The 24,269-nt window shown below is 37.9% G+C and overlaps 1 protein-coding gene across 2 annotated transcripts in view; it reads left to right on the forward strand.

The window, feature by feature from the left end:
• The window catches only part of LOC115414945 (tyrosine-protein phosphatase non-receptor type 14-like), a 64,346-nt gene that overhangs the window by 18,772 nt on the left and 21,305 nt on the right, over positions 1 to 24,269 (forward strand). For both annotated transcript variants that reach the window (XM_030128313.1, XM_030128315.1), the window contains exons 2-5: positions 2,250 to 2,671; positions 7,923 to 8,098; positions 21,627 to 21,724; positions 24,177 to 24,244. In XM_030128313.1, the coding sequence (XP_029984173.1) occupies positions 2,498 to 2,671; positions 7,923 to 8,098; positions 21,627 to 21,724; positions 24,177 to 24,244 (516 nt within the window). In that variant the 5' untranslated portion in view covers positions 2,250 to 2,497. The remainder of the gene's footprint in view (positions 1 to 2,249; positions 2,672 to 7,922; positions 8,099 to 21,626; positions 21,725 to 24,176; positions 24,245 to 24,269) is intronic.

The raw sequence follows: 24,269 nt of genomic DNA on the forward strand, positions 1-24,269 counted from the left end.
TTTGGTAAATCATTCTTTAAAATGTAAGTGACACCTACCTTTAATGAGTCCAACTACAAAGCAAGAAATAAATCACAGAAATAATTAGAGCAAAAAATATTACTACCACAAACGTTCTGTCGCTCATCCAAAAGACTTCATCAACTCTGACCTGATGAACTGGGAACTGATGAAGATGAAGGATGATGGATGTAAAGTATATGTACATGTATGTTTTACCCTGTTGAAAGCTTTTTCCTTCATTTCTGACATGAAAGCCAACAATTTATGTCCAACCTGGAGACGTGTTCAAAGTGTTTCCCACGTCTCGACCATAAAACCACAGTGTGTGTTGACGTATGTTCTGTTTTTCCTAAACAGCGCTAAGCTACAGGGACGTTTTTCTGTGTAATAGCAGGAGATGACAGGAAGTGTGGAAGCATATGTGCCACCGCATGTGTGTGATCTTACACGCTGCTTCGCTGTATGTTACAAGTCTCTGGCACTGGTTTGGAGAGGGAGAAGGGGGGAGATAAAAAGGAAAGCAAAGGCCTCCCACACAGCCAGATATGAGACTCTGAAGCTCCATTAGTTCCTCAAAGCCAGCTGCCGGGTTCAGATGGATGTCTGTGCTCTGCTGTTTGATGTCCATTCATCCATAGCCTTACATCTCTGCCTCTGTCTCCCAGCTTTGCCTGACACTGGGCCTCATTGGGCTGGAAAGAGCGCAGCTGCCATAACTAAAGGATAAAGCCGTCTGCTACAGTGCCATTCCTGCCTCTGCTAGTGCCGTGGCTGCACCAGCGCTCTGTTATCGCTGGTGATTCTGCTAGCCTTGTCAGTTTTTTTTTTTTTTTTTTGCTTGTTTAGGGGAGGCACACAGAATGATAATATGGGGAAATATGATGTGGGAGGTTATGATAAGAGGTTTACTGATTAGAGCTTCTGCATTCCAAAGCTTGAAAAGAACATCTTCACAAAACTAAAAAAAAAAAAATTAAGACAGATATGAAGACTGTATCCCTTTTAACATTGACGTTAACTGTTTCTGTAGCAGCCCTTGGCATCAATGAAACGGTGTGGAGTTCGACTGGTACAAATCTTTATTTCATCATCGAGCACTGTGAAACTAAAACACAAACATTTGTACATAAGTTATTTCGCAAAGTTTACTTAGGTTATATTTTCTTTGAAAGCACAGACATTATTACAATCAAACAAAACACTCATAATTAAAATTGTAATTTAATACACACATATTTCAAACAAAGAACAAAACATGCCACTACAATTAACTACCACATACCTTGCTCCGCCCACCAAGGGTGCAAACTCCTCATTCATCCAGTGACAAGCAATAGGTATGCAACACAAACTGAGCTTTGACAAAAAAACCCCAACCCATTCCGCATGAATATCAAGGTTGATATTTGTTCAGAATAATATGTCAAACTTACATGTTCTTTCTGCTCACCTCACTTCTCTGTTCAGCACAATCCTGCTCTGCTCTGTATGGCAACCCAAATGCATGTGGCAGTCAGCCTCATTTATTCCAAAAGGGGGTGGGGCCACAATAAAACAAAATGGAAAGAAAATCCAGCAGAAACCAAAAGAAAAAGAAAAATCCAAAATGGTAAACCTGTCTGCCAGCCACTAACAGTTTCCATTACAGAATCAGCTGAGATTGTCTGTGTATTCCCTCAATTCTGGTTAGGGCATATTCAGTATAAACCTGTAAAGAGTTCCCTTTTCTTTTTTGTCAGACAAATAAAAAAACGTAATTTTTTTTTTTAAATTCTGTGTTTATTTGGAGAAGCAGAGCATACAAAACTTCCCTTTCGGGTACAATTCAATGTCCACACCTCAAATGTGAATGAAAGAGTGAATTGCTAATCCAAGTTTTTTAGTATTATATAGAACAAATAAAACATGTGGGCCTGAAAAAAGTGAAAAAAATAATCATGAGTATATGTATTCCTGTAGGTATGTGTTTGACCCCAGCAATAAGGGGCTGCACTTTGAAAATGACCCTTAAAAGTGCTTGAAAAGTGCTTGAATTTGACCTTGAAAAATGTGTGTTTATTACTTTTTCATTTTGACCATTATGCCTGTTGTTGCAAATTCACACCATACCCACATTTCTATCTGTTTTGTCTCTATAGTCGAATTAACTGTCTTCACTTAATTTAGCCTCTGCTTGACAGTGTGTATATAAATTCAAGCGTTAAGGGGCATTGACTGATCTTCCTGTTTTGCTTCTTTCCAAACAGAACCCATTCATCCTGGTCCTCCTCGTCGTCCCCCTCCTCTAATTCGGACATCTTTGGGAATGGGCCAGCGCCTTGCCAGGGTGCATCTCTCCACCCGGTGGTGTGGCAGGCGTCGTGCGAGAGTGAGGAGGGCAGCGTCCAGGTCATAGAGCCCGCCCACCCCTCTCCTGTCTCTCTCCGCTCGCTTGCTCCCAAGTGACTTTTGACCTTTGACTGTGCTGTGACCCCGTCGCGACCTCCCGCCAGCCATGCCCTTCCGCCTGAAGCTGCGGCGCACGCGACGCTACAACGTCCTGAGCAAGAACTACTTTGTGACACGGATACGCCTGCTGGACAACAATGTGATCGAATGCACTCTGTCGGTGGAGAGTACGGGACAGGAATGTCTGGAGGCGGTGGCCCAGAGGCTGGAGCTCCGGGAGGTGAGTACGAGTCCGAAGAATAGAATAGAATACAATACAATAGATCTTTATTGTCACTGTTACAGGAACAATAAAAATCTGTTCAGCAGCTCTGTTAACACTTAAAGCGCAAAAAACTGTATAAAAATACCACAAAAAATACTGAAAAATATTTGCAATATACAAAAACTACAAAATATTAAATATTCAAACACAACTTAAATACTACTGATATATACAAAAAGCTAGCTCTATACTACAGATAAAAGAAATATATACAACATATAAGGTTATATACAGGATATTTTTAAGTTGAGATGTTTAAATTGGTGTACATATAACATGGCGGATGCTTTTGCAGTTGTGTGGAGGTCCATGTAAATATAACACAAATCCACATGCATTTGTTAAGAAAGAAAAACAACCATCTAGGATTATGATCTAAAGTCACATTCTTCTTGATGTACAGAGATGAAAAGGGGTTGGAGTGGCAGGTTAACTCATAGTGAGCCAAAGTCCTGCCCCTTCTGGTTCCCTGTTTCTGAAAAAAATAAAAAAAATAAAAAAATAAAATAAATTAAAAAATTAAAAAAAATAATTATTGCAGCCAATGAAGTTATTTTTTGGTCACACCATCATTTACATATATATCATGATGGTCAGTGTAAAAGATCATTTTACAAGTTAAGAAAGTCACAGTTTGGTGTAAAACTGTTCAGCTATCAGACTGGTGATATGTAAATACATAAATGACACACCCAAAAGTCACAGAGTAATTTTGTCTCTTCATGATCTGTTCACAGCTGCAGACCAGACATAATCATTTTTACCTCTTTTAATGCCTAATCACTTCGCTCTCTGAGTTTGAGGTGAAACATACGAAGGCGATGGCCATTTTAGCGTTGGTGATGTGTATCCTGTGCACTGAGACATGGCAAAGCAAGGCAAGGCAAATTTGTTTGTATAGCACAATTCATACACAGGGCAATTCACGGTGCTTTACAAAAATGGAAAAGAGACAAGTTAAAAACTCACAAAACAATAATTAATAAATTCTAAATAATAATCAATTAAAACAAAGTGCAGTGAGACATGCAGTCCATTGATCTGTTTAACACAAAACTAGATGTTTCTTTTCTATCTTTGCACAAACTGACTTTCTTGTCTTGTAAAATAATAGTTTACGTAGACAAACATCATATGTGTAAGTGGTGGCACAAACTGAGAGGAAAAAAAAAAATTTCTTTCCCATCAGTCCTTTAGTCACATTTCGTATCAAGTTGAACATACAGCGGAAGGAGATGAGGCACATGACAATGATGATACCATGATACAGCAATTCTGTGTTGCACTGCAATACAACCAGCAACAAATCATTGTACAGGGTTATTCAAAAAGAATGAACTGATTTCATGACGCAATGCTTCAGTTCTCAAGCATCGTCATGGAATGAGTCAGGGACCATTTGAAAGAGGAGTTTTCTAAGTTTTGAATGGATGCCACAGGCTGATGGTTCGAGCTTTTTAAAATGAAAAAGTGCCCCAGCGATGAATTGGTCGGAAGGGGGCCCCAGACCTTACTCTTTGTGCTTGGCCTACGAGATCCCCAGACCTCATCGTGTTTGATTTTTTTCTTGTGGGGATACATAAAAGATCGCGTTTATGTTCCACCACTACCCACTAACCTCAATGACCTTAAACATCGAATAACAACAGCGATCAACTCAGCGGATCGTGATATGCTGATACGCATCTGGGAGGAATTCTCTTATCGCATAGGTGTTGTCCGTGCTGCAGGTGGTGGACACAGTGAACACTTATAAGAGGAAATACAAGTTGATTGTGAGTAGAATACTTGTGACTTGGCTGTAGTTTTCTATTGCTTTTCCTTATTAAAATATTGCGTAATGACATCGGTTCATTCTTTTTGAATAACCCTGTAAATATCCCCTTCCACGGCCAAAAGCAGGAATTGTGCACTTTTTCCCATAAAGTTAGAATAAAATATTTTTACCTCTTCTTATGACATGACAATGTGATTTATTTTTGATGGATGAAGTGTAAACGGAACTCAGTATGTCATCGTTACACCAGGTCAAAGGTGATCATTGATGTGTATAAGCAGGAATAAAAAGAGGAATGTGTCTGAAAGCAAAATTATTCCATCTTTATGGGAAACAGTGTATATTTATTCACTGCACTGCGTTACCAGTTTCACAGAATTTCACTGAAAGTACAAAAAGTGTCTCTTTAACACGCTCTCATTACAACTTCCATGTGTGTTTCTTGTGTTTTTCCAAATCCAGGCCAGGAACTGGAACAAAATGTGTGCAAATTGTTTAAATGTGCAGATTACCACTGCCATTAGAATCATTTAAACCTCTTTTTGTCTTATAAACATGTTTCCTTCACACATTTACACATTTGTTTGTTTGTCCGTGTGTCCTCGTGCCCTTTACCGTCCCTTTCCTTCAGGGTCACTGCAGAACAAAGACAAACTGCTCTTCACTCCTGCTCTTTATTCTTTATTTTTCATCTCTCTCCTGTTTCCTATTTCCTTCATTGTCTTCTTTTATTATTTTTAAATTTAGCTTCACTTTTAAGCCACATCATCTGTTCTCCATCCTCTGACAGTTTGTTTCCTGTTGTTTGGAACGCTAATAACACAAATCAGATGCATGTAGCTCTTCCGCAGTCTGTATTGTTTGCGTTCATTCAAGTTTGCAAACAATAAAGAGGCAGTTTGTGCACAGATCAGAGAGACACTGATTGACTTTGATGAATGTGTGTGTTGGACTGTGTGTCTGCGCCAGTTGGGACTGCTAACAAAGTGAGAGAAAGGGGCGGTGTAGTTGTGCGTACTCGCGTAGTGTTGTGGTATTTGCCAGATGTCGGCGATGTTATAAATAAGGGGATGTGACACCCCTCGCTTCAGCTGCCGTCTGTCCCCCCGTCTCAAGGTGCCTTGTCCATCAGGATGTGTTGTTTTCGTCTTTCCTGCTTCACCTGAGGTTTTGAGCGGGATCCTGTGTGTTCGCGTGTGTTCTCGCAGCGACAGTCGGCAGCTTTACAACTCTCATCACACATTTGGACATTCATAGAAGTGAAACAGATGTGATGTACATTACTCCGAAGTCAGAACCTGTGACACACACACAAATTCATGAAATTTAACAGGATTTTACTGCCTTCAGATTCCAAACGACACGAGGGAGACACAGCTGTACGGGCTCTTTACTGCACCTCACAGTTCCTATCATTATAATCCGGGGGTATCACAAATATTTACATTAAAATTTGTCTTCCTGGTGCGTTTTTAAAACATTTTACCTTCTGTCATTTCCAGATTTAAAGATCCAGGGCAGGCAAGAAAATAATACATCTACTTTTTTACTCAGAAGTGTGTTTACTCGTGTAATGAATGCAAAAAGCAGAATTGAGCTGAATTAATACATAAGAATATCCTGGCTTAAAGGGGTCATATTTTGCTAAACCTACTCTTATTAGTCTTTGGTTCATTTATTTGTGTATTTGGACCCTAATAGTTCATAAAATTTGAATTTGAACCCTCCAGGTGCTGCAAAGCTATCTTTATATTCATTCTGGCAAAAATTGAGTGGATTTCTACAACCCGTTTTAATTCCTTCTTAATTTGTTACGTTTTACAACTAGTTACGTCACGACATTTGCACATATAAGGTCCAGACTTCCAACAAACATTTCTCAGAGTACGACGTAATTGTTTGTCAGCAGCAGCGGTTGTAGTAAAAACTGAAAATATGTCCAAACTTCGAGCCGATCACCTAAAATGTTCAGTTGTTGGTTGTATTAACGAACACAAGTGGCTGAATGGGACAGAAAAGCGCAGTCAACAACCTGGAGGGGGTGGGCTCATTTGCATTTAAAGGGCCAGTCCTTAACATGACCTTTCTCGTGTGATTTGTCAGAAACAGGGTTGAAGATGGACCTGTGGAGTTGAATTAATGAAGAATTCAGACCCAAGCATAGCATTTACAGTTTATGTAGACCACAGGGAAATGTTTGAAAATGCATAATTCCATTTAAAAATACTAAATATCACTCTTTTAAAGGTTACTGAGCAGGGATGTTAAACAAAACCAAAACTGTCCCATGGGATGAATTTGTGAAATGCAAAAATTAATTCATTCATCAAAATCATTTTAGTTCAGAGTTCTTTTACAGCCCAATATGATCTCAAGTGGATCAGACCAGTAAAATAATAACATATTAAACTATAAATAATGACAAATCCAAATATTTGTCTTTATTTTAGAGTGAAAAAAGTACAATGACATGTTGAAAATACATCTACAAACTATCCTTTTACAAAAAAAAGTGAATAATCTAAACAACCATGAACAACCTGAAATTGATTTTAAAGCAATAAGTGTAATTTTAACAGTATAATAATATTTTGTGCATTTGTAGACCCACTCTGTAAGTTGTAATGCACATGTGTAAATGAGAAGTTGCAGCATGGTATTGTTAAAATGGCACTTTGACTAAAATAAGAGTAAAATTTGGAGTTAATATCTGTCAGTTATGCTGTTATTTTACTGGTCCGGCCTGAACTAGCATTAGTTTGACACCCCTGTTGTAATCAGTGGAGTATGTTCTGGGAGAGAAAGTTCATAAGTTTTTTAGAGATAATATTATCACTTAGAAATTCCTTTGTTATTGTTTCTGAATGATGTTTTTCTGTTTATTCAGTTGAATCATGTTTCATTTCAATTAGCTTATCAATTTCTAGAATAAATAACATGCAAGGGACCTGGCTTTTATTCTGATTCTGTGAGATAGGACCGTAGCCGATTTCTTTTCTCCCAGGGTCAGTTTAATTGTAACGGGTCTAGTAAAATATTTATGTTTAATAGAGTTATGCTGCTGACGTCAAAGGGTTGATCAGATTTGGAGGGGAAATATGTGCTCGCTGTATTTCAGCTGCTTATTAATCTCCTCTCTGTTCTCCTCTCTTGCCCCAAACGTATTTCACAACTCGTTTTCCTTTTCCCTCTTTGACAGTTTTGTTTTCAACCATTCAAGCCTCCATTTCCCATCTCAACACTATATCTCATCCATTTTCATCCGTTTCCCCTGTTTCTCTCCCACTCATTTCTACAGTCACGTCTTTCATTCCACCATGCACTAAAGTCCAGCTTTGCTTTCTTGTCAACACAATATCTACTTTCCTTTTATTTTCATCCTTCTGCTTCTCATGTGTGCCTGTTTTTGCTTCTTGTTTTCGGTTCCAGACCCATTACTTCGGGCTGTGGTTCCAGGGAAAGACCCAGGCTCCGGCTCAGCGTTGGGTGGAGCTGGAGAAGCCCCTCAAGAAGCAACTGGACAAGTTTGGCAATGAACCACTGCTGTTCTTCGGGGTTATGTTCTATGTGCCCAATGTTTCACGGCTGGAGCAAGAAGTCACCAGGTAAAGAATCACCAGACACATTTTATTTTATTTTATTTTTTTACTTTTATTTATTTAGTGCTAGACAAATAATGTGACAGGGGTAATGAAAACAAACAGATAAAAAAAAAAAAAAAAGTTCATACAATGCAAAAATCCAAATCTTACCAAGTGTATTTTTCTCATTTCTAGTCAAAATATCTCTTCACACTTAAAATAAGACATAAAAACATAACAAAAAATAATCAACTACCAAAGAATTTTCAGAAAATATTTATTAATAGGGAAGAAAATCGCGATTTAAGTTTTTTTTTTTTTTTTTTTTAAAGTATGAGGTAACATTTCTGTTTCTGTTTGTGGAGTGAAATTATGGAAGAATAAAACAATGCCCAAATATATTTCAACTTAAACAGAAGTATAAAGATGCACTGCAAAAATCAAAAACTTACCAAGTGTATTTTTCTCATTTCTAGTCAATATATCTCATCACACTTAAAATAAGACATAATCACCTGAAGAATAACTTTTCAGTAAGCTATAAGAACTTATTTTTAAACAATAGATCTTGAAAATCTTATTTCGAGAAATCTTACCAAGATATTTTTCGCTTGTTCCATTGGCAGATTTTTTTGCTTGAATTAAGCCAAAAAAAATCTTGAATTTAGCAAAAAAAATCTGCCAGTGGAACAAGTGAAAATTATCTTGGTAAGATTTCTTGAAATAAGATTTTCAAGATCTATTGTCTGAAAATAAATTCTTATATGTCACTGAAAAGTTACTCTTTAGGTGATTATGTCTTATTTTAAGCCTGATGAGATATTTTGACTAGAAATGGCAAAAATACACTTGGTAAGACTGCAATTTTTTCCAGTGCTGACACCCCTGTTTTCGACGCTCGGTGGAAATTACAGGTTGACTCCCCGAAGCCGTCATGTTTCTTTGACTGAGTTAAATGTTATCGAAGTAGAACTCAAGCATTAACGAGACAGATTACATTGATAAAACTCGTCTTAGTCAAAGCAGCGAAGTGACTTGACAGTCATGTTGAGTCATGGTGAAAGGGGAATTTGCAAATCTGGAAATTTACCAGGAAGTTCTGGAGAATTGATGTGCATTAATGCTTGGAAGACTGGCATTAGTCAACAGGTGACGCAGCCAGTATGTGGACATTTTACCGTTTAAATGATCCTGGTAAATCATTTCTAAAAATACCTAGAAAGCTGTCAAAGAGGAGAGCTAACTTTAATGTCAAGAAAAAATTTGCAGCTCTGAAAAATGTGGAATAGTGCAAATGCACCCTGACATGTTCCATGTATCCTCTGCCAAAATGTCCCAAGTGGGAAGGGAAGTGTTTATTCATTTTACTCTATTCTGTACTATTTCCTTTATAAATCCTGTGCATATTCACATTTTCTGAAAACCTTTTTATAGGTAAAAGAAGTAACATTTTTCCAAGTGAATGACCATAAATTAGCACTTTAGCAGTTTAGCATATGTGTCCTTAAAATCCTAAAGTCCGGGAAATTAACTAAAAAAGTACATTATTAAAAAGAAAAGAAAGGATTGATTAACAAAGTCAGGTGCAGATATCATATAGCTCATTATTCATCCAGTTAAAAATACTAAAATTTAATGATCAGATCCATTTTCAAACAGCACAAATCATGTTTCAGACAAAAAATAATCATCTACCAAGGAATTTTCAGAAAACATTTATTAATAGTGAAGGAAATCACAATTTAAGTTTTTTTTTTTTTTTTATCTTAAAAGTATGAGGGAACATTTGTGTTCCTGTTTGTGGGGTGAAATTATGGAAAAATAAAACAATATCCAAATATATTTAAACTTAAACAGCGGTATAAAGATGTACTGCAAAAATTTAAATCTTACCAAGTGTATTTTTCTCATTTCTAGTCAAAATATCTCATCACACTTAAAATAAGACATAACTACCTAAAGAGTAACTTTTCAGTGAGATATAAAGAACTTATTTTTAGACAATAGAGCTTGAAAATCTTATTTTAGGAAATCTTACCAAGATAATTTTCACTTATTCCATTGGTAGGTTTTTTTGCTTGAATTAAGCAAAAAAAATCTTGAATTAAACAAAAAATCTTGAATTAACCAGCATGTATGAATATCAGTGAGTTCTCTTTTGCTTATTTTTTGGGTGTGGAGGAGGGAAAAAAAATGAGTTTGTTGGCATTATAGTGGGATTTTTATATGTCTGAAAAAGTAAAACATTCATTCATTAGTTTAACGGCTGTAGCCAAATACAGACATTTAAGGAGTCAGTGGTGTTGTAATAAAATGCTTACATAAGAAAAGAGGTATTTGTTTGAATTTTTGTGTAATTTTTTGATACTGATAGTACTTTACATCAACAGAAGCAGCAGAAGGTGTGAATTATCACCTTATCTATCTGTGAAAAAGGGCGTCCAGGGGTCAGCGTGTAATGGACAGTCTGCCATCTCTGATTCTGATGCACACACACACACACACACACACACACACACACACACACTGCGGGTCTGTTTAACACTGAGCTGGTGAATTCGTGGCTTCTGCTTTGCTGGATGTGAGAAAGGTCGAGCGCAGGTCACAGCTTGACTTTTTGACACTAGAGTTGCTTTTAAGGTGTGTAGTACGGGACTGCGTTAACCATTTCTGCACCAGACTTTCCGTAGGGTTTAAACCAGGTAAGAATGTGCACGTTTTTAGTGTTTTTTACAGTGAAATGCATGAAATCACCATGGGTCAGCCACTGGTCGAGTCCACTCACAGTGTGTATCTGCAGGTTTGTTACACAGGAGCCAGGATCTGCTCTGGTAAGGGGATGGTATTCCAGGAATCCCCTGCGGGCTTTTATGGTCTGAGTGTGTGTGTGTATGGGGGTTATGGGGTTGAAGGGGTTATGATGGGGCCTTAGGGGCAATTTAGCGAACAATAGCCCCTTCTTTTTCCCCAAACTCCCTCTTACTCTCGTCCAATTCCTGCACATACTGTCTCTCCTACACCTTTTTTATCACGGGCAGATCTTCACATAACTCTCAGCCCACATTTTCCCCGGCGTTCTCTCTCTCTCTCTCTCTCTCTCTGTCCCTTCCTCCTTCATCTTCGTTTTTTCCCCTCTCTCTTTTCCCTTTTTCTGTTAGTCAGGAATGTTGGCACAGCCGGCCAGCGTAGGAGGCGGACCACACATTCCTCTCAGCAGAAGTGCTGGGGGTAAAAAGAGGGGAGGGTGGTGGTGGGGGGGACCTGTGTCTGGTTTACAAAACACATGCACATACGCACACAGTCGTTCACCTCACACACCTCACCCCCCCACCCCTAAGAATCTCTCAGAAGCCAGCTGCAGTCCTGTCAGTGCAGCGAGTCACAATACAACACATTGTCAGAACATACACACTCCCTCAGGCAGGATTTTCTAAAAGTCCCATCGTTTTATTTTTTCTTCAGACTGACTCGTCACAACTTTTTTATGATAGCTAAACTGTTTTTTATTATCCAGACATATTCATTTCGATTTTACTCTCTGTACTCTTCATCAGTCAGTGTGGGAAGGAAAACTGTTATAACTGGCAGCCATCTTTTAAGAACGTAGGTAATTTATCGACTTGGGTCCAATCCAGTAACGTAGATTTTTGGCGTTACCAGCCTCTGTTGTTGCTTCTACGCACCTGGAGAGATGTGGGGGGTTGAGGGGGAGGATTCAAAGATGGAGAAACGATGACAAAAGAGAAGAGTAAGACAAGTGAGGACAGAGAAAGTAAAAGTTTTGGCAGCGAGACTCGGTTTTGGGTTTGTACCTTGTTATTTATGTGGTTTTATTTCATTGTCCACATATTTTCCCTGGAGCTTGTACATATTTATATATTCACATTGAGTGTTTATCATGGATACTTCATGGATTTTGCTTTGTTTTGTTGCCATCCTAGTACACTGTTGCCCATGAAGTTGGAATTAACCCATAAAGACCCAGTACTATGTTTTTGGCAGTTCCCAAATGAATTTTCCTGTAGATTTAACCTTTCTCAAATGATTTATCACCATTTATTATAATATTATCCTCTGTATTTTGCATTTTTTCAGTGAAAATCATGTATTTTTCGTATTTAATTTATTGATCATGTAGATGTTCATTAAAGCTCAGATCAAAGTTGAGGGTTATTATGTTAAGAAATAAAGAAAACTGAAATAAATTGACTTTTTTTACTGGTGAATCCATGTTGTAGAAGATAACGGTGCTTCCATGTTCACGTTTTACATGTTTTGATAGGATTAGAGGATCAACAGTTATTCAGCATTTTAGATTAGTAGATGGTTTTGATCGCTAGTTTCTGTTTGGCTCTTTATGGGTTAAGTATTTTTAAGTCTTCTCATGAAATGCTTCTTTTTATAAATTTACTTTTTACCTCCGCCAAGGAGGTTATGTTTTTGCCAGGGTTTGTTTGTTTGTTTGTTTGTCTGTCCGTTAGTGTGCAACATAACTCAAAAAGTTAAGGACAGATTTTGATGAAATTTTCAGGGTTTGTTGGAAATGGGATAAGGAAGAAATGATTAACTTTTGGGGGTGATCGGGGGTGGGGAGGCCCACAGGGGGGCCCACTGATCAGCCTTGGCGGAGGTCTGTGCTCTCCGAGTGCTTCTAGTTATTTTTGTTTTTAAGAATAACATAACACAAATACATACAATAATAGAACAAACAAACAGCAGAGGGAGAGTCCAACATTCGAGTAGCATTTAGTCCACACGTACATCAATATGCTCATATACCCATATTAATTTTTTCTTTATGGTAAAGTTTGAATCTATGCTCCCTGTAGGGGCCCGTTGAAATTATACAAAATCCGGCTTTGCAGTTAAGACATAAGTGAGCCATTTTGACCAATTTTGAGCAAAAATATCAGTTTTACATCTCAGTTTAGATGTGATTCTCTCCATAACATATATATTGTACACTACATCAATCCAGTCATTTATAGTAGGTATGTCTCTTTTTAGCCATTTTCTGGTCAGGGCCTTCATATTTGCTACTAAGAGTAATCTCAATAAACATTTATCTCTCTTTGTACACTTGAGGTCTTCTAAATCTTCGTAGTACATGGTTTTAAAGTCAAAACTAATTTTAAAACAAATTCTAAACCTAAGAACTGCTTCCAGGAGGACATATACACATCTCCAAAAAGGAGCAAAAGTGGGACAATTCCAGAAGATGTGAAAGTGGTTGGTTATGAAATGCTTCTTGATGGAATAAGTGCAACTGGGTGTGTAATCATTGCATCTGATTAGAGGTGATTGCTAATGTGTAGAAATTGAATAAAAAGATGAATGTGTTTGACAACAAATTATTCCAACTCTATGGACAACAGTGTATTTATTGCTGCGCAGAACTCTAGTGAAGAAACGTACTTAAAAATCTTCAGTGTTACGTCTGTCTTTGTTTATGACTTCACAGTATAATCATGAATTACCAGCTCAAACGCGTATAGATGATTGTTTTTGTTTCTGATCCGATTAGCATTTACTGCAAAACAGAGGTTGTTTTTGATTAACACTGGGAATGACACTGAGACAAAGTGTATCTGTTAAGTATTAACAGATTATACGGGCTTAGTAACAAATACGTTGAAACTTGAAAGACGGAGCTAAGTGTGTCTTCAGCTTCAATGAGACTGGCTGAGAAAGTAACGTGAGTTTTATAATGTGGTCAGGTCTTTGAAGTCTAGTGTTTGACTGATGTGTAATGTGATACTACATCTCCCTCTTCCCGACCGTCCATTCATCTGTTTCTCCTTCCTTGTCTTCCTCCCTCCATGCAGCTGTGAAAATTACACAGAGCAGGGGGCCAAACTCTCCCCCGTGTGTTAATGTAATTGAGGCCGTAGTGGCAGTATTCATAATCACTGTATATATATATATATATATATATATATATATATATATATATATATATGTATATGTGTATAATGTACAGTTGCAGAAAAAAATTATTAGACCACCCTTGTTTTCTTCAGTTTTTTGTACATTTTAATGCCTGGTACAACTAAAGGTATGTTTGTTTGGACAAATATAATGGTAACAACAAAAATAGCTCTTCGGAGTTTCATTTCAGAGCTGATATCTATCCATTTTCCATGGTTTTCTTGATAATAACCAAAATCACTTCAGTTCTTCCATCAATATCTACTGCCAAAAACAGTGCTTTTAGGCATTTCATGTTTTCTTTTCTGTCTGTTTTAGTCACATGATACATACAGGAGTTAGTACTTGATTGCATAACTATTGTTTGTGATGACTTTTGATGGTCTAATCATTTTTTCCACGACTGTATGTATGGCTGCAGCTCAAAACTATTCATCTTTGCATAACTGACTGTGAAGATACTCACGATCATCTTCAAAAGTCTTGTTTGTCAAATTTAACTCATAAGGACCAACTGTGACTTTTGTGGCAGTTCCCAAATGAATTTTTCTCTCTATTTAACCTTTCCTAAGTGATTTATCACCATTTATTACAATATTATCCTTTCAGTGAAAATCACCTATTTTCCTATGCTTTAACTGACTGATCATGAAGATGTTCATTAAAAACTCAGAGTGAAGTCAAAGGTTATTATATCAGAACAGAAAAAACTGAAGAAAAGGTGACTTTTTCACTAAAATATAGCATTAACTGGACATAAACCAAGTGTCTCCACCCACTATCATTAATCAAACTCCATGGTGAAGATGACAGTGTTTGTACGGTAACTACGGAGCCTCTGAACGCCCAAATGGGTCATATCTGATGACCATGAAAAGATGACAAACTGATGACAAACTTACACCAATTATTTACATGTATTGATAGGATTAGTGGATCAACAGTTTAGATCAGTAGATGCTTTTGGTCGATGGTGGATGTTTGGGTCTTTATGGGTTAATTATTACTTGTAAGCTACAACAGGGGTGTAAAATATATGGCCCACGGCCCAAAACCGGCCCTCCAGAGGGTTCAGTCCGGCCCACAGGATAAATTTGCAAAATCACACTCACAAATTACGCAGAAGACATTGACAGTCAGGGGCATCACTGAGTCTTGACAAGTTGTACTGATCATAAAGTTAGCTGTAAGGTGTAATTCACATGTGTAAATGTTAAACTGAGGGATGATATTCTTAAATAACACTTATTTTTCTTACGTTGTGCATGGATGTTCAGGTTATTCACATTTTTTGTTTCAGGATTGTTTGTAAATGTAAATATTTACATACTTTCTGCACTAAAATAAAGAGAAAAATTGGAATTGTCATTATTTATAAATTATTATATGACTATTTTACTGGTCTGACCCACTAGAGATCATATTTGACTGCATGTGGCCCCTGAACTAAACTGAATTTGACAAACCCTATAATATACACCGTTGCCCATAAAGTTGGAATAATTTTGTTTTCAGACACATTCCTCTTTTTATACACATGAGTTTTAACCTCTGACCAGATGCAATGATCCCATACTGAGTCCCAGTCACACTTTATCTATTATGAATAAATCTCATTGTTCCAATCATTTCATGGGAAGAAGTACAAATATTTCATTCCAACTTTATGGGCAACAATGTCAAACTAAACTACACATTGGTTTTTATTACTGATAATGGTTTTTTTTTATTACTGACCCATAGTTTTTATATGCATATTTATTTTATCTTGTATATATATAGTGTCTGTTTTATTTATTGTTGCTGCTTCCTGAGCCAGTTGCATTGAAATTTAATTTTTAGATGTAAATCTGGAATGACAAAATATGTCTACGTCTATATTAGGAAGAACAGCAAATTCACACTACTCAGCTTTCACAGGATGAAAAACTGTAAAAACATTCCCATCCATGACACAAATAAAACACATCAGCACCAGGCCTGGTTTGACACATCGCTTTTGACTTCGTAACTGAATCTGCAGTGTGTGTTTTCAGGCAGAATGATCCTTTACTCTACTCATGTAAACATCCTCATCAGAGTAATGCCTTTCTCAGATTACTGGGCAGAATCACTACTGTGTTTTAGTTTGGGGGAAAAACCTAATTATTGTGTGTGAACAGGAGGAGTAACAGAATGGCTGCTCTGTGTGTGTGTGTTCAAAGGTGTGTGAATCATCAGTTGCACCGTAGTTGAACCCTCAACTGCTTCTTGCACTAATCCCAGACTACTTAGTCTATGCATACTACAGATCTGTAACTAGATATCCCATACTGCTTTCCTGTGTCTGCCCAAATCATTATATTTGACTCGTTTTAACCTCAGGACACACATGCACGCTGCAGACGGCGAGGGGTCGGCCTTCTGTTCCTTTTGACCCACTGATATGGAGTTGGGGGAAAGTGGCCGAGATAGAGAAAGAAAGCGAGGAACCTAAACAGAGTGCTGTAGAGGGCAGCTGGCCTCAGCGGCCCCCAAGGCTAAAAGCACCAACAGCCTTGAAATCCTAGCTTTGTTCGGCTAGTTATCGCTAACACACACACACACACACACACACACACACACACACACACACACACACACACACACAGCTGTACTCTGTTCTGCCCCTTGCTGATTCAACACATTTCAAAGTGAAATCCTCCTGCCTCCCACACAAGCTGTCTGGACCCATCCGGGGTGAGGGGGTGGTCAGGGTCATATCACTGCAGAGGGGGGTGTGTGTGAGTGGATTGGTGTATGTGTGTGTGTGGGGGGGCTGAAGCATATGTAGCCACATGCACATTCATGCATGCATGCACAAACGCTCCCAGGCTTGTTGTCCAGGCCACTTGGACATCTGGCAGCATGTCTTGAGCAGGGTTTGGACATGCGTGGGCACATAAAGGGCTCTTTGTGCCTGTGTGGCTGCCTGGAGTGCCAGCAGAACACTCTGCCATGGTGCAAGCCACCAGTAAGTCCTTGTATGGAAGGCTCTACCTCATGTATGCATGTGTGTGGAGCGTCACCTGTTATTACGCCATGGCTGCGATGTCAGGACATGTCATGTGTCTGCAAGATGAAGACGTCTTTGTGTACATGTGTGGCCTAAACACGGGGGCGACTTGAGTCACATATGCCAGCATGATACAGATTTGGTAGTGTATATTTTTATAGGATCGTGTTCTAATACTTTAAATCAATAACTTCTATTACCAACACCTTAAACTTCGCTGTTGCACCTTTATTGTCTATGTATTGTCTCCTCAACCCCCTGCTGTTTATAGTTATGTTCTATGTTCTATGTTATAGTTGTATTATATTCTATTTTTTCCCCCTATTTTTTGTATTTTTCTGCTTTGCTGTTTTGCACCGTGGAGCCATAGAGTTTTGTTATTTCAGATTTTTATATATAATGTACTTTGACTTTGAGACTAAAAAACTTTCAAATTATCCTTAAAATTGATAATTAATCCTTAAATCTGACACTGAAAGGTCTTAAAAATCCCACAGACCATAAATAATATTGCTGTATTGGCTTTGTAAATCTCTGTAAAGAATCTATCAGACGTGTTGATCATTTTATCATAATGGAGATGGGAATGAGTGGAACCTCCAACAATCCTTCATAGATTCAACATTAGTCATGTAGACATGGAAATGCAACGCTAGCTGGATTGAAACATGGTTAAGACTGGTTCAACACAATAACTTTGAGGCCTGTTGTACCGTTAGTTACGTGAATGTAAAGTCTCAAATCTGACCAAAAATGTCATAAAAAGTGATAACTGTTACTTCCTCAAACCAGCAGATGCCCTGGATCAATGTTTTTTTGTTTTGTGCTTAAACTGTTACTCATAAAAGATTTTATGACAGCTGATTGATCGCAGTACCACTCCCTAGCTGCATCTAAATCAAGTAATCAATACCTAAATCAATAAATGAATAACCCTGGACCACTTAACATTGATTAACCATAAAATATACATTTTTAAAAAGCTACTCTGATAAATCCCTGCAGCGAGAAGAAAAATGGATGAATACTGTAGCACACATTATGCCGTTTAGATATTTCCACGTTGTACGTTTACTTTTAAGAATTAACCTACTGATTAATGAATTCTAACGTGTTAATTCTGTATCATTATTATTAAATGTTTGTAAAACTGAAGGCGTTTGGATAAAAGAATGGCACAAGAAGTGATTTATATAACTATTGTTTCTTAAAGACACCATGTTGTGCAAAGACATTTATTTATAGTTGGATTCCATAGAAAAACTCACCTCTGAGGTAAAATGAAGCTGATTTTCAATTCAGTTTTTTTGTACTTTGTTGTTTTATTCATTGTTAGTTTACTGAACTGAAATATTTTTTTCATTGCTAGTTTAGTCATGGTTTTATATAATACATAGAACGCTGTGTCTTACCAGAAGCTTTTTCAGTGCTTTTCTAGATAGATGGATATCAATGTGATGGTTGAAATGCAAAACCTCCAATCTAAAAAAAAATGCACATTTGGGGAGGAAAAAATAACTAAATTTTTCTGTTTTCTTGCAGAATCCAATAAATAATGCACTGTTTTTGAACTACATTACTTTCTACAAATAGTATTCTGTAAGAAAACAACAAGATATTTAAAATTTTCTCAAAAAGTGCATTTTTCAGGTAGGAGGATTTATTTTTCATTGTCTAAACTAAAAAAGCTGATTCAGGCAGTCATTTAAAGTATACAATATAAACTTGGCTGCGTGAAATACAGGCTTTTATGTGTAAATATATGATACAGGAGCGCTCTCCAAATCTGTAGTTTTCATCTCTAGTTTTATCTTGATTAAACACTGTCCCAAACTGTTTTCTTTGGGATGTTTTGTGGTTCTTTTTGTGCTTCTTGCACTCCCATCGGCCCGCTCTCACCTCTGTCTACTGCATTTCTCTGTCACGCTTTCACTCGTTCATAGTCTTTTTTTTTTAGTGTTTACTGTCCGCCTCTTCACCGCTGGCCTCACATATGTATAAACATCACCATGTAGTTACCATCGAACCTCAGAATGAGAAGCAACCACTTTCAACCTCAACGTTTCCCCAGACCCCATACCGAGAACGCTGGGAAAACATGGCCAGTTTGTAAAAACAAAGTCCACAATCATTTGAAGGTTTTGTGTCCTGTCAAGCTCCTCCCTCTAAACCGCATCAAGCTCCTCCTCCCGTTGCAGCCGCGGTGGTTGGGGTTGGCTAATTAGAGGGTTGCCACGGGAACGGAATGGCAGCTTAGCCAACTGGTGTAATGACAGGGTGAGGGAGGAGGGCGGGGTCAGATTATAGGCCCAGGAGTTTGCTGAGTGGCGTTCCAAAAAAGAGACCAAAGTGGGGGAGAGAAATGTGAAAAGAAATATGAACACAGAAAATGTGAGTAGGGAATTAAAAACAGTGGATGAAAAAATTATTTAAACAAGGAATTGACTTAAAATTTGTGACGAATGACTAAGCATTTAAAGCGCGGTGGTTTCCACATAGATATTTGTGTATTTTGGCACGGTGATGCACACTTCCACTCAGGACTCTCTCTCTCTCTCTTTCTCTCCGGTGGTGGTGTGTGTCAGGAAAGGTGTCTCGCAGCCCACATTGGAAAGACTCAGAGCCTGTGGTCGTCATGGCAACAAACAGGAAACAGCGCGCAAGTTTTATGCAGCTGAGCCTGGTCACCCTGACAGTTCGCTCCCTCTCTCTCTCTCTCTCTCTCCTCCTGTGTGGCCGCTCTATTCTTCAAAAGACAAACATTTAGTTGGACCACAGCTAAAAGTGGACAAAAGGAGCTCAGAAACCCAAGGAGCGCGGTCAGTTTCAGCCTCTTGGTTGTTTCGGGACTGCTACCGCATTCTGTGAAGACTGCAAGTAGGCTCAGCAATCTGAACAATGTCATCATATCAGCTTACATTCGACCAAACCACCGGCCAAAACCTCAGCGCTCGCCGAATCCTGCTCGTCCTCACGTTGTAATACCCACTTCTTTGGTCCAGCTTGTGTCGGTCCCATCCAAGAGAAAACCCAGACCTTATTAGTGTCAGCTCCGTGTAACATGCTCACTGTTCACTGAAAATTTACAGCATTATAAAATCACATTGTTAGCCTCTCCTAGTGTACATTTGGCATTCTTTTCAAGTCAGAAATGAGTCACCGGTATTTCAAATAGAGGTGATTCACTCATTCCTCACTTGGATTCTGCAACACACGTCTCTGGCGTCGTTTTGACCTGTAATCCTACTGCCAATGCCGTCTTGACACAGCCTTTCTATTACATAAACCAGAAGCAGAAGACATCTTTCTTTTGGCATCTCAGTAGATGTTTGCAATCCTTCAGTTTGTTAATGTGCAATGTGTTAGGAACATGTCTCCTCACCAATATGTTGAACTAAGACAATGGTGTTTTCTAACTTTCTAGCTGTTTCATGTTAATGGGTGTTCAGAGGCAGCGCGGTCAGTTGAAAAAATAACATTTACCACAGGTTGAATTCTGGTGAGGTTAAAATGCTGGTCTTAGTGCATGTGATGCCACCCACTTAGTGCAGTTTTACAGCATGTGTACGGTTTATAGAAGCTCTGATATGGAGCCTCACATGAATGTTGTCAAGGTGAAACATACTGATAAGTTATGTCTCATGTTAGTTCAGGGGCCACATACAACCCAAACTGATGTCAAACAGGCCAGATTAGTGAAATGATAACAGAATAACCTATAAATAATGACAGTTTTAACAAGATGATGCCTCAGCTTCTCATTTACACAGTGGATCCACAAATGCACAAAACATTATCAATATTATGCCTCAGTTCATCATTTACTCATGTGCATTACAATTTATAGATCACAGTGGATCTACAAATATCTGTAAATAATAAAAAATTTAGTAGCAGGTAGAATATTGCTAAAACTTCACTTACTTCTAAGATATTTCAGGTTGTTCACACACATTCACACACCTTTGTTGTGATAGGATTGTTTATAAATGTAAACATTTTCATGTAATTTTACTTTTTTTCTCCTTACTTTCTTCTTTACCTTTATTTAACCAGGAAAACCTCGTTGAGATTAAAAATCTCTTTTTTAAGAGTGTCCTGGCCAAGATGGACAGCAGTACATTAAGTAGTTTCAAACAGACACAAGCTTTCATACATAAAAACAAATTTTCAAGACATCACAAAACAAAATCAAGTCAAACCTTCCGAAGTCAGCTTTGCTAAAAGTGCCCACGAGATGAAGATAAAGTGCATCAGACAAAACATCTGCAGCCAGATTTACCAGTCTCTAAGTCATACATCATTTTTTACACATTTTTACACTAAAACATAGAGAAACATTTGGAGTTGCGATTATTTATAGGTTATTATGCTATTATTTTAGTGGTCTGATCCACTTGACATTAAATGAGTTGTTATGTGGTCCCTGAACTAAAATGATTTTCACACCTTTGACAGCATCTTCAGTGTAATTTTGCACTATGCAAATTTATCCCATGGGCCAGATTTGAGCCTTTGGTGGGCCGGTTTTAGCCCACGGACCACATGTTTGACACCCTGTCCTACATCCTTTGTCTTCTGTCTTTCCAGGTATCAGTATTACCTGCAGGTGAAGAAGGAGGTGTTGGATGGACGTCTCCACTGCACAGTAGAACAGGGCATCCGACTAGCTGGCCTAGCAGTACAAGGTAAAACACACAAAAACACACACGAACAAACATCTCATGTGAATAATCTACCAAGAGAAAAGGGATGCACACAGAACAAGAGAGAAAGAGTGAGCACAAACTCACACTTTCTCAGGTCATCTTGACTTCACTACCTAATATGGCTGCATACCACGGATAGAGCCCAGTCCACTTGAGTTCCTATGGTATCAGTCTTTACACACACACACACACACGCACACGCACACGCACACACACACACACACATACACAAAACCACACTCCATCTCCTCGGTTGTGTTCCTGGGTGCTGTCTGTGTCTCAGGGGAATGTAAACAGACAGTTAGCTTATCACTAGCTCCAAGGTTAGTCTCAGGAAGACCCTTATCTGCCGGAGATGAAGATCCTCCACTGCATCTCCTTTGGTCTGACAGGCAGCAGAACAGCACTTAGGATGCACTTACACACACCCTGTCTGTAGGCTTCAGCATGTACGGCTGGGATACCACTTCCATGATGAACATTTTTGAGAGAGAAAGGTGTTTTTGTAACACAATGATGGACAGAAAATCCATCAAAAGCAACAAATCACAGACCAGGAATGTAAGTTCATAGCAGACGTTTATTAAACTAGAAAAGCACTTGGAGAGTACAGACCTCCGCCAAGACAGATCAGTGCGCCCCCCCGATCACCACCAAAATTTAATCATTTGTTCCTTGTGCCAGTATCAACATTTCCTGAAATTTTCAGCCAAATCTGTCCATAACTTTTTGAGTTGTCTTGCACATAGACAGACAGACAAACCAACGCCGGCAAAAACATAACCTCCTTGGCGGAGGTAATTATGTACAATTAAGTTAGAAAACCAGATGAGGAGCTACTTACTATGTTAACCCATAAAGACCCAAACAGCCACTGGTGACCAAAACCATCTACTGAGCTAAACTGTTTAATACCCATTGATCCACTAATTCTATCAATACATGTAAATAATTGGTGTAAAATGCAGTTTGTCATCTTTTCATGGTCGTCAGATATGACCCATTTGGACATTCAGAGGCTCTGTAGTTACTGTGGAAACACCGTCATCTTCTACAACATTGATTCACCAGTAAAACCCATGGAGTTGGATCAGTGACGGTGGATGGAGACACTTTGTTTATCTTCAGTTTATGAAATGTTTTACTGAAAAAGTCACTTTTCTTCAGTTTTCTTTGTTTTTGATGTAATAAACTTAAATTCAGTCTAAGCTTTTATAAGCATTTTCATGATCAACAAATTAAATACTGGAAAATACCTGATATTGACTGAAAAAATGCTAAATATAAAGGATAATATTCTAATAAATGGTGATAAATTATTTAAGAAAGCTTATATAGAGAAAAAAATTAATTTGGGAACTTACACAAAAGTAGTACTGGGTCTTTATGGGTTAATGAGCATAAAATCATATATATCATAGGCTATGTTTGCATGTATATATTTTTCCACAATTCTATGTAACAGAGCCACACAAAAGTAAATTGAACTCAAGCAAAATATACATATTTAAGGAAGGAAGTCCAGTAAGTGAATGAAAACATTGTTTAAACAAACAAAACGCGGCTTTGATACAAAAATATTTTTGCTGTATTTATTATTCAAAATGCCAAGAAAACTATGAAAGGGAAGATGTGTTGTAAAAGACTATTCATTTTGACCACGTCTTTCTGTGTGTTTTCTCCACATATTGTATACTTGTCGAATTTCTTATGTGATGCAGGTTGTAATATGTGAAAATGTACATTAATGCGTAAAGGTTTTCGGTCACCATTAGGTTTGCTATTATATAATGTCCTGTCTCTGGATCAAAATACAGTTGAAATATACACTTTTACCCATAAAATTGGAATAAAATATTTTTACCACTTCTCATGAAATGATTGCGACAATGTGATTTTTTTTCTTATAGATAAAGTGTATCTAATGTGTATAAATAAATAAGAAAAAAGTGGAATGTGTCTGAAAACTACATTATTCCACCTAATGGGCAACACTGTATTTAGTGTGACAGCTTTTTGCACTAAATATGTCTTGAAATGCTTTGTTTAAACAATATGAGATGGACCGCACTAATCTCTAGCTGTTTTACACGAGGTTTCATTCAATATATTCCAGATATGTGTTATTGTTTGGATGATTTTTGGTCACGTAAACAGAGGTCACACTAAATACTGACTTTTCCTGGTTGTCATCGGTCATTTAGATCAAATTTTTGTGTATATTATACAAATATTAGTACACATTTTCCTGTATTAGAGACAAAAACAATTATATACAGTATATGAAACCCTGCAAAAATAAAGCTAAAGATGGGTTAAGGCTTTTACATAGCAAAGTAAGTAAATAAAATAGTGTGATATTAAAACCTCTTGCATTAAAAACCATTGTTTGCCTTACAAAGTGTACGATTCTTTGTGTTTTTTCTCTCAGCTGACTTTGGAGACTACACTCAGTTCATGTCTCAGGACTTCCTCAGGGAATACGTGCTCTTCCCAGTGGTGAGTCCTCTAACCTTCGCTGTTG

The sequence above is a fragment of the Sphaeramia orbicularis genome, chromosome 24 (assembly GCF_902148855.1).
Source record: "Sphaeramia orbicularis chromosome 24, fSphaOr1.1, whole genome shotgun sequence".
Classification (NCBI taxonomy): domain Eukaryota; kingdom Metazoa; phylum Chordata; class Actinopteri; order Kurtiformes; family Apogonidae; genus Sphaeramia; species Sphaeramia orbicularis.